Genomic DNA, 12,081 nt, shown 5'->3' with positions numbered 1-12,081 from the left:
TTTCGACGTAAAACTGTACAATAGAAATCTATAACTTATAACTTGTTTCTTGTCAATTCATTAATAATAATTCCGTGAATTATTATACCAGAGATATCGTTATTATAATAATGGTACGTATACACATTATACATATATTACAAATTATTACGCTGCGGTATCTTCGTACAATACGCATCAATTTGCATATCAAACTACTCGAACGTCCATTAATCCAAACCTACACTATCAGATCTCAACAATTTAAAGAAAATGCCAGCTCGCAAGGAAATCGTTACTGATATCTATAGCATTAATTTCGATTTAATACAACAAGTAGCAGCAACAAGGAGATTTATCATAGACACAGCCAATAAAATTCCAAAATTTTATCCGAATGTATCTGTACCTGTTACAAGAGGCTATCACGTTGTTACAAATTGAACGGAGAACTTCGCTTTGTACTTGGTTACTGTACGTAGAACAAACACACAGATAGGAGCACACGAAACGCCCAAACGACCAACCGAGAACAGTCTGATCGACCATCCGTGGTCGCAAACTCGAACTCAAGTACAAGCATGAATTTCCCCGAAGAGGACATTTGGTGTATCCTGCCTGACCCCGATGAAGCTGGAAACAATTCTGGCGAGGCGTCAGTGTCCAAACAATGGGGATGCCTCGTAACCGGAAGTGGTGGCAAATTCAAGAAAACATAACTCGAGCGGAGCAATTAGCGCGGGACCGCTTTGCAGGAAATATCTGCTGGTCTCGCGGCCTGCAAGACGATCTCGCCAAGTTTCTGCCTCTGCCTCTGTTAAAACGAGCGAGCGCCACTTTCTCGCCGTGAATTTCAGGCAACTACATTTCTCAACCCGATACGTGACCGTGCGTATCGACACGTGCGACCGGAGAAAACGATACGAGAGTGCGGCGAATGGAAAAAATGCCTGAACATCTACGGATCGCTGATCCAGCCAGCGCTAAAAGCACACTCAGTCACAGTTCGATGCTTTCGGCTAATTGCCACGTCGGCTCTCGGTAACCGGGCAATCGAAACAAAGGGAAAAAGAAAAGGATATGGTTGGCCGCATTTTAAGAAGAACGAAACACTAGGCTCGTTCAATTTCTACTTAACACATTCGCTGTTATTTGGTAAAATATGGCCACTAGAGTACAATAGAATCTTGATTATCCGAACTAATCGCTACACACGCTGTTTGGATAATCGGATAACTTTATTTCTATATGGTAGAACTGTTTTACGAATATTAGTATTAAACAGAAGCAACAATCTTCGTATAAAAATGACAATTTCTTTTGGCCTCTAATTTTGTTCTTTTGCCAATCTTTCTTATACTAGAAATATTTTACTAATCCTCGATGTTCCGGCGATCGATCGTTCTATTAATTATTCTAATAATCGAGATTTTAGCGGCAATGATTGCAGTATCAATATAATAATATTACGAGGTTACAATAATGATCGTACTATAAATAACTGTATCGGTAATGGTTATTGAAAATCTGGCAAATAAGTTGCAGATAATTAAGGCTATGATACAATCGACAACAACGAACGTGTCAACATCGTTCCTATAACTAGCCAGTTTTTACGTTCGTAACACGAACGTGGATAGCAAATTGGATGATGTGTTTGATTTGAAGGATAGATACGATCGCATTCGGTATATTTGGAAATGGATTGATTGATTATTTACTTTGGTAATTAATTATCCGTTAGATGTCCAACTGAATTGAGCGACGCTATCATAAGCGGGACAAAAGAGAGGCAGAACAGAAGAAGCATGATTTATTATGCTCTATGGTATAAACTTTGTAGGACAATAGAGCAATAGCATTGTAGTAAGAAGGGAAAAGCGAAATGGAGTACACGTGTAAAGAATGTTTGATAGTTTTTTAATGAGAACTTCTTCCCAAAGAGTTGTACGACGAAACATTAATTGCGATGACGCCGTGCTTATCCGGTATAGAAGTCAGGAATGTACATCGAGAATATCTTACCGACGGCTACGCTCGTTATTAATATCTCAACTTTCCGGCGTTAAAGATTTGCCGGTTACTTCACCACGTGAAGAGTCTTTAAAACTGCATTATCATTTCTCCTCGGCCTCGATCTTAATTTCAAGAATCTATAGACCATCTCATCAACGCCCGCTAAACTTTCAAACACCGGCCCTTTATTAACTTCTTCGCTGTTCGCCTGCCTTTCGCTCGTGGTCCCTTGTGCTCGACAAACATAACTCGCAAATCGATTTTCATTTCGACGCGCACGATGCACCGAAGAGGACTCCGGCTTTCGCCTGATCCTTCATCGAGCTAGAGCCACTTAAGCTTCTGCTTCCCTCAACTAGGAACACACTTGGAAACTACAGCGTGTCGTAACGCGATTAAAAAGTTGCCGGATATCGAGATCCAACGAAACGAAATTGCTCCGCGACGGATAAAGCGACATCGTCTGTCGCGAGACATTTGCATGCTAAGCAGATTTTCTTTAATCCAGGTGAACGAAAGAAAAATCCGGTTAAAACTCCCGGTAGACCAGCGAAAATATAAACTTAGCTACGTTCTGGAACAAATGGCAAAAATTTTGAAAGACAGCTACCAAGACTGGATCGAATGGTTGGCGGTTGAACGTTCGAAATAACCACGTCTGCTCGACGTCGTGAACGCTTATCGATTCCGTCGTCGGACCACGACGCCGAAAATTCGAAGGGTGATCGCGTTCGTCGTGAAGCGACGTACACTTGCAAGTTCGCGACACTCGGTTGTATCTGACCGATAAGTTTTGGGAAAGCGTTCCTTCCGTAGAATGACCAGCCGCCCTTTTGAGGCCAGCTGCCAGCTTGTTTCTGAAAGTTCTCGTCTAAATAGGCGGCCGAAGCATCGACAGTTTCGTAACTGAAGTTGCTGGCCGACGATAACGGCGGCAGCCGGTAACAAACAGAAGTATCAAGAGGCGAAGTTTGACCGGCTGGAAAGAACGGGATGACCGAGCAACTGGCCGTGTCCTGGTGACTCTGCCACGATCAAAAGTACGAATCTTCGCAGTTTCGTGCTGTCCGGATAAAAACCGAGCGCCAACTAACTTTTTCCACATTCCTCTCCTCGACATTGTTTTATATATCGTTCGATCATCTGTTAGCGAAGCGGTGGATAACTTTTAACCAAAGAAACCCATTCTTGAAACGAACGACCCTCGATCGATTCAAACAAATGAGATTTTTTCTCATTTCCTTTTTATCTCTTTCTTTTATTCTTCTTTACAGCAAAACTAGGTTGCTAGAAGACTCAACATGGACGCTATCGCGCACATTCGAATATCTTTGAACGTATATTCGATGGAAATGATACCGTGTCAATTTTATAGAATAAAATCGAAGAAGAATCACCCATTGACTCGATACGAATAGTGGTACCCAGAAATCAGTTCTGTAAATCAGATTTAGATCTTCCTTATGAATTACTATTCTGCTCACGATCCTTTTACGATCCATCGTCACGACCCTACTCTGTCGTTTTCACCTACGGTACGAAACAACAGCTCGGAAAAGTGGGAGAGTATCTAAGACAGCGACAGTGAGTAGCTTGGAAAAAAAGAGTAACGAAGAAATGAAGCCGATTCGTCATCCTGTCAGACTACACGGTGTTACGCCACCTTAACCTCGAGATTCACGAGGGTGGATTCTTTCAATGGTCAGGAAAAAAATATAACTGCCATCTGACTTATGCTCCGTAAGAAATGAATCGCCGGCGAGTGTATCACGAAAGGAGAAATCAGCGAGACCTTCGCCTAACTTTCCCCACGAGGGAAGCTCCACCATTTTTCATCCAGTTAAATATCTTTTTATGCAATGCCACCCCTCCATTTGACAATGGTAGGAACTTCCCCCGTGAAAAATTAACAGGAGAATCCGTGCTCAGTCGTAACAGAGGTTTAAGGTCAGCGGAAGCTAAATTTTAAAACAATACAGAGAAATGAATGGCAATGACGAGCAAATTTGAATTAAAACGAAGAAAAGCGCGAGCTGATAAATCGTTCTAACAATCGAAGAAAACCAAGCGAACAGCGCTTAAGGCTTTTATGAAGCAGTCGCTTTCGAAGGCGAATATCATCCTGTCGAGCGTCACTTGCACGTGTTCCCTTTTACGTTTCTGCGCCGCGAAACGTTTAACATTCTTCCAGCTCCTCTCGTTCAATCCTCCACAGGAACAACGGATCTCTCGAATTTTTAATGGAATATTTTCATCTAGAAATTTGATGTTCCATGTTAAAACATCTTCTTCTTATCGCGATCAAACGGAACATACGATTCAGGAGTTCGTACATTAGAAATTCGCGTTCCTCGGCTTTCAATACGAAGCCGTTCCCTATTTCGTTGGTTTTGTGTTCTTTGTGGATTTCGATACACGAGTCCCGTTTCATCTTCCATGATGGAACGCCTTTTCGTTGCTTTTAGCAAGCGGATGCAACGTTGCTGCAGGATGTTTCCGTCGAAGGCTGACGCTAAAATCTCCACGACGAGAAAACCGGAAGAAAGTCGCAAAGCGAGATTTCGCGTCGCGTCCCGGCTAAGAAAACAAAACGATCCGAAGAGAGGGAATGTGTGTGCCAAGTCAGTGAAATCATGCTTAAGGAAAAGAGTGGAGGTGGAAGACGAGGGGTGGCGAAGCAATCCCGAAGAGTGAAGTTTATCGCGTTGTTACTTTAATGAAGCATCCTCGTTTAACGGGTGCAGGCATTCCGCCCCGAAGATGGTGCGCAGAAATCCTCCGGATTCATGAGATAACTGTGCGAGTCTAACGACGACTACTTCGTCCCGAAAGATACTGCAACTTCGCTAATTTCGTGATAATGGCCGCTGCAGTTAACGATAAATTCGTCTCCCGGCTAATTTCCCTCGAATACGTTGAAAACGATGACGTTACGCCGAACAAAAGATACAGAGACGCAAATGAAGGGGAACCAGCAATATGAGAACCAGTCTTCGTTATGAAAACGGCGTATTCCACATCGAGACGAGAAAGCAACGGAAACGAGAGACGAGCTATGTAGTTTCAGACGAAAAACGAGATAAACAGGGATCTTGAGAGATTCAACCCATGACGGCGCTGATTTAACAAAGCATCTACGTTTAATGGATGAGACGTTGCCCGGAACGGCGCAAGAGTTCTTAGAACGCGAACGATAACTCTATTTCTGGCAGACCTTCGTATACCCACGGACGAGAATGAATTGTTCTCCCAATTGTAGTCGGACGATTGTCAATAAGAACAAACCACGAGACTTTCGTAACCCTTCGGTATTTATCGATCGTGCGCCAATTTCGTTGTATTTTATTTGTACGTGCAAACACGAAATGCCCCGTCTTCGAATGAAAAGAACAATTGTTCGCGGCAACGAACGCCAAGTATACGTACGAGAAAGAAGTCACACAGTGCCCGTTTCCTTTTGTTCCGCCGGAACTGACAAGTGTCAACTGGTGAAATCGAATTTTCTATTAGTAACCGTATCTCGGAAGTCTGACGTCAGATATCAAGAACGATATCTCCCCCGCCGTGACAGCAGATTTCTTGATAGAACATATTGGAAATCTCTTATCTGCGAGAAAAATACGGTTTTCTAAACCCGACTTCCTACAAACTTTTTGCAAAACCAGCTTGTTACCGTGTGTAAACGGTTATTAGAACGAATCCCTAACGATGATTGGCGAAGCAACTGGAACAAATAACGTAACCGAGACGCGGTTAAAATACCAATACAGAATAAAGTAACATATCTGAAACCCGGCAAGTATGAAACTATGAATTTCGTGTTCCACGTTTCCAGATTGGAATTCCTCGGAAACAAAGTGTCCAAGGAACTGTCGTTCAATCTGACTGATCGACCGTTGCAATAAGTGTCACGGATCACACGTGAACATGCTACAAAGGAGTAGCGAGCATTCGCATCTGAAGGCAACTTTTCATTTGTCAGGCGATCGATGTTTAACTTTCCAAGTTTAATCTTTTTGTATCGAACGCTGAAAGGATATAACTGTCGGAAAAAGAGAAGATCTTCCCAGTGAGGAAGGATGCAAATTTTATGTGGAATTCTTTTCGACGAGATAGTTACGTATACCAGAATTATTTATTTTAGCTTATACGGCTGTAGAATCATCAGATCGGCACCAGGTAGGCTATAGTTGAAGATATAGGGATATAAGTATAGCGTACAAATATTTCATCTTCCACCACTTACTCTCCCAGTAAATCTATAAACATGACAAGTACTAAAAATTCCTAGCGTTCGTCAGATGAACGATATACAGTCATCTACGAGAGTCGCCTTACGAAAGAGACATATTTATTTAAATAAAACTTATAAACGCGTAAGTTCGTACAATAAAGTATTCATTTCTTAACATAGAAAACGATAGCGATATTTTAATCTCCTAACTAACTAACTCTCTACTGAAATTCTTTTATCATCCTACTTTAATAAAGATGTCCTGTATATTGCGTGTAGAAAAACTTAGGTGCCTATGATCGTCAAAATTAGCGGAAATGCATTGTCTGTTTCAACTGAAAATCTTCGCTTCTGGCGCTGATATCGTTTACCATTTCAACTCCGTCAATTATTCCGCAGGACTCTGTGCGCGTTCTTCCATTCACCTGACCATTTCCTTTCGAATAATCGACTCGTTTCGACCAGTTAAGCGGCGTTAATCCGGACTTTTCGATTCTGAAAGCAGTCGGTAAATCCGAGAAACGAACTGATCGATTTTAATACGGCATCCTCGGGATATCTTTGAAACTACTTAAGAGCGAAACTACGCTTCGCGAACTCGAGTACCATTATCGCGGTAAAAGAAGGAAAAAGAAAAAAAAAAACGGAGAGAAAAATCTCCGTCCTCGCGATACTCGAAACTTATCCCAATTATATCCCACCGACCGAACGTTTCCAGAGTATCGTCCTCGAGATGAATCGACTCGGAATGATGGTGGATCTGTCGCACGTTTCCGTGCCCACGATGCTGGTCGCCATGAAGACGTCGAAGGCGCCTGTTATTTTCAGCCATAGCAGCGCTCACGCCCTTTGCAATTCCTCGCGAAATGTGCCTGACCATGCGCTGAAACGTTTGGTAAGTTACAACTATTCTCTGCATCGTTCTCGCGATATTAAACCTGTTAATCGAAGAAGAAAAGCTAATTCCTCGTTTACAATTAAATTACCAGTCTCTTGGATACGTGGAGTCGTTCGGAAAATTCGTAGAGAAAATCGAGAAAGACAAGAAAAGGTCAAAGGCAACCTACTTCCATGGAATTAAAATATTGATCAACGTGTGCAAACATAATATGTGGAGTAGAGTTCGTTCTTTGAAAATCCTTCCGCTTTTTTTTCAATTTCATCAAATATGCGATAAAAATTCATATGAATTATTAAAAATTCTACGAATTAATAATGTGTATATTATTAGAAATCTCTTTCTTTTTTATATATTTTATTTCCGTTAAAAATCAATTACAACAATATATATATATATCGTAAAGAGATATACATTTGCAAGAATTCACCTCGCTGAAATTAATTTGTCTTTATTAAGCTTCAATTCCGTAATTATGAAATGTTACGAAAAGTAACGAACGAACTTCTCCATTCTTCTCTGTTTCAGGCGCAGACTGACGGTATAGTTATGGTATCCTTCTATCCCCATTTTATCAGCTGTGGCGAGAAATCGACTCTGCAAGACGTAGCCGGTAAGAGAAACGCGAATTCTTTAACTCCCGCCAAATATAATATCCACGTAGTACATATTTAGACATACGTACGCAAGTTCTAGCCATGTTCCAAGCATATTTGCTTCGTAACAATATTTCAATGTGAACGATATTACAAAGTAACGTCAGGTCGTAAAGAGTTAAATAGCAGGTTGACGCTAGATATCGTCCACCACACACCATCATCAGTCTCTCATATTACAACCTCTGACCAAGCTAACTGCAATGCTGACGAAACGTAGAAACGTATCTGTCATAAGGACCCAGCTTACAGCACCGGAGATATCAATTTTGAAAATGGCGTAATTCCTTTGCCAAGTATTCACACGTTAACACGTTAACAGTACACGCGATTTCAGTCGCTACCAGATAACTTATCGATGCTTAGGTACCGAATAGCATACTTGAACGTTGTGCCTTTTTTTTATCATATCGAGTATCACTTTTGCAAACGATTACAGACGCTGTTGAATAATTGTTAGGCAGCCACTAGCTCGTTTGAACGTTATGTTTCTACGTTCACATCCAGTATAATATCGCCTTTGTTTGAACTGATAACGTTACTCGACTAATTCTTTCCCTTTTTCCGCTCCAATCAAGATTACCTTCGGCCTTTATTCCGCGTAACTGCGAACCAGCAGCACGATCACCGTTCCATATTCTAGGATAAAAGCTAATTGAAAGGGACGCTGGAATCGCGTTGAAATTGTTCTTTTTCTCTTTCCCTCGCGCGTTAATATGGTTTCCTCCAGCTAATCCGCGCCTTTCGTCGTTCTACCATCTTCGAATCTTACAAATGCCACATAGAGAATCGTTTTGTAAAAGCTTGATGATGAACGAAATGGCGAAAGTTATTGAAGTCTCTTACTGTTAGTGGAAGATATATTAGGTTGTCCGAAAAGTGTCCTTCTTTCGTAAACGTGTTTTTTACAACAGTGCACCTTCGTACAAACGTGAAACCAAGTTTGTGAAATATCGCGGTGTTTATCTCAACAGAATAAAGTGGATCGTACGTAATTCGACGAAATAGTATAAAATAAAAAACGTTATACGTCTGTTATTTCCTCATAAAACTAAAGAAACTTTTCGGTCAACCTGATATGACGAAGTCGTAAAATCGAACGGGTATTAAAGTTTGCGCATGTTTGGAGAAAGGAAACAGTAACTCAGAACATGTACGAGGATCAAGAAACTCATGATATCCTTCGGAATCATATAGCGTTAATTCAGAGTCCTTTTTTCCTTATACTCTACATGTACGCATAAAAAAGTAATCGATTTGACGTCTAATTGATCGTAATTAAATTCCTAAATGACTTTTAAAATTCAGATTGCTTCTATAAGACATATAAGTTTCTAGGCGTGTCTATATCAATTGATGTCACACCGATCGATATTTTAATTTACAACTTTAGTACACCTCTCCTACCAAGTATATGCCAATAAAAATACAAGTATGAAATACTTCAAAATTACATATTCTTAATCCACGACATTTCCTCCATATAGAAGAGTTGATTTCACAAGTACACGTACGTACTCAAACGATACTCAATTTCATAATATTCTATGGTAGTAGGTGCGAGAGAAACTGTGAAAAATGTGAAAATATGTAAACAGATTGAATTGTTTCGCGCGAGCCGTCAATTACTTTTCCGAGAAATATCTCCGAAACCTCTTCGATGGAGACCGGTCAATTTTCAAATATGTCGCCTATCACAAAGGGATATAGACGATCGAATTTGTACAGGTTGATACTATCGAACACGGTCGCAGTCGAGGAGAACAACGTCGAAGCATATTGCCGTACGAGTTTCGGGTAGCTGGCGCAAACGGCCGACGCTTTGAATAAACTTCGCCTTTATACGTAGAAATGAAATATACCGGGGCGAGAGCGAATTTATGCAGCAGCCTGTTCCACCTCGACATAGTTACGAGCGCTCTACGAAAAAAAAAATCTTCATCGAACGCCACCGTGCCGAGTAAGCAACGGGCAATTGCACTTTCATATCTGCGAACCCTTTGTGATTCATGGGACACGCGAACGTGGGAAACTTTAGAATTTCAACGCGAACAGCATGGAACTTGGCATTTCCTTGGCTCCCCACCACCTTGGCTTCTGTTCCCCGTGTGGCCCAAACGATACAGTTTTCCGCGCTCATCGCATTTCCATTGCTAACGCTAAGACGTACGCACGGGACAGAATGGAACGCGTTCCATTCCTTTAAACGATGTTGCAATTCCGCGGCCTTCCTGGCCAATTATCGCCACGCTCTCCAGCTCGTTATTATGTTAAACGAATCCACGATGCTCGACCTCAGCCCACACCTCGACGTTTCGTCCGCTGCATAATTTCGTGTACTGTGCCACGCTCGATGAAAATTTGGAGACCGTCGCGCGATTCGAAATACGCGCACCGCGATGTCCCTTTCTTGCTTTTGAGCTGCTTTGCTTTTATACGCGATTTCCCGCACGCCACAAAATGCCGACTATTGCCAGTTTTACGCAGAGACTTGTTAACCTTCGCACTTCGGCATTGAGAATACCAAATGCATTCAGCAGGAGGCGAATATCGGCGAACCAACCCGATGCTGGTAAAAAGAGCTTAAAACGGAATAGCATCACGATTGCGGCGAGCTTTCCCTTCAGGAGTTACGAATTTCATTCGCTCGTTCTCGTCACAGATTTCTTTTTGTTCGTTCCACCGCCTGTGATTCGTCGAGGACATGGACAAAGGCATCGACGAGGATCGGACGATAAAAGGAATTCGTGACTTCGATGAGTTTCGATAAAATTTAACGGAATGAGAAATGACGGTAACGAACAGGGAAACGGAACCGTTCAATTAAATTGCAACGATTTAAATAAAAATTGTTGTGTAATGTCGCGAATTTTAAAAGTAAAACTCAAAGTACAGATTTATGGAATAATCGTGTAGAAATGTTAATACTTGATTCTTCAAAACACTCATAAAGAAAAGTGTATAGATACAAAATGATGCTCTAGTTATTTTAAGCAGTATGTTAATGTAACATTACCCTAAAACTTAGTCTCTTTTCTTTTACAATCGTTAACAACTGGACTACAGACGTGCGCAATTACGGAAAATTATAATACGTAAAAATGTAAATATGCGCATAGTATGCAAAAACATACAAAATATCCAGAATGAAGCACTCGTTAAATTATTTAGACGGTGAAACAAATCCCTATTTAGCTTCCATTTCTCTAGTTGTACTCATAAAAAGAAAATGAATTTACAGGTGTATATACTAAGAAAACGTGGGTATCCTTGGCGAAATTAACGTCGACTTTTACTGATGAAAAATTATTACGCGCGTGTACTTATTCCATTTTTCTACTTTCGTTTTTGATTAAAGTTAGAAAAAAAATGCTACAGAAAAAAGATAAATGGCAGGAAAATTCAATTCGTTTACGTTCTAAAAGACGCAAATTCCTTTTTCCTAAATAACGTCATATAGTTATTTTCCAAATAATTTTTCTAAATGAATATTCTGAACGAGTACCAGAACGCTAAAAACAATTAGCCTGAACGATACATAAATTTTACGAAGTTCGATGCACGATAATTTATACTTTCCCATCTCCATGTAGCTTTTATTTCGTCGACGATCTACCCTGTCGCGTGAAAATTCATACGTGTTCAAATAACAGGTTCACGGAAGCGAATCGATAACAATATCTATAAGGATCATGCAGTCGAACAACGATTCATTTCCGTACGATGTATCGGTTCACGTAGAAACAGCGAGAAAATTATGCTTCGAAACGGGAAGCACCGCGTTGAACAGACTCGCAGCAATAATTTGGCTAGTTGGCGCGGTTGCACGCCGGATCGTGCTGGCCCATTGACAACATTACTCTCATGATTGATTTCTCGTTGCGCGCTGCTCGCAGCACGCTAGACTACAGCGCAACAATTACGGCCACTTAATAATAACACGCCGGTGATCGCCCACGCGTTCCTCGAATAATGCGTTGCCCGTCAAGTACAACCCGAAGCTACGTTTAACTCCAAGTGTAACTGACGTTTGCACTTAGAACGCGAGCAAGACAGCTCGCGCGATGTTTGCTCAACCAATCTTCTCAGGATTGCGAATGGATTCGGAGTATGTGAGCATCGAGGTTAAGTTCGCTGAAGATAGAAATACGAGAAGCTATTTTGGGGTACAATACGCGTTGGTTTACTATCAGAGGCGTATAACACGATTGATAATATTTTAGAGTTTATGGTCGTAACATATGTTGTCCCACGTCGATGCAGGAGAAGCCCTAGGGCAACGGAGATTCGCGGTATTA

At 41.2% G+C, this 12,081-nt stretch overlaps 1 protein-coding gene across 4 annotated transcripts in view; it reads left to right on the top strand.

Annotated features, from left to right (window-relative positions):
• The window catches only part of LOC117236798 (dipeptidase 1), a 76,506-nt gene that overhangs the window by 49,871 nt on the left and 14,554 nt on the right, over nucleotides 1–12,081 (top strand). For all 4 annotated transcript variants that reach the window (XM_033500069.1, XM_033500067.1, XM_033500068.1 and 1 more), the window contains exons 7-8: nucleotides 6,948–7,124; nucleotides 7,656–7,740. In XM_033500069.1, coding sequence (XP_033355960.1) covers nucleotides 6,948–7,124; nucleotides 7,656–7,740 — 262 coding nt within the window. The remainder of the gene's footprint in view (nucleotides 1–6,947; nucleotides 7,125–7,655; nucleotides 7,741–12,081) is intronic.

This window comes from Bombus vosnesenskii, unplaced genomic scaffold (assembly GCF_011952255.1).
Source record: "Bombus vosnesenskii isolate JDL3184/JDL3185 unplaced genomic scaffold, Bvos_JDL3184-5_v1.1 scf7180000013352, whole genome shotgun sequence".
Taxonomy (NCBI): domain Eukaryota; kingdom Metazoa; phylum Arthropoda; class Insecta; order Hymenoptera; family Apidae; genus Bombus; species Bombus vosnesenskii.
The sequence above is the reverse complement of the archived record's forward strand: the minus strand, read 5'-3'. Positions and strand labels throughout refer to the sequence as shown.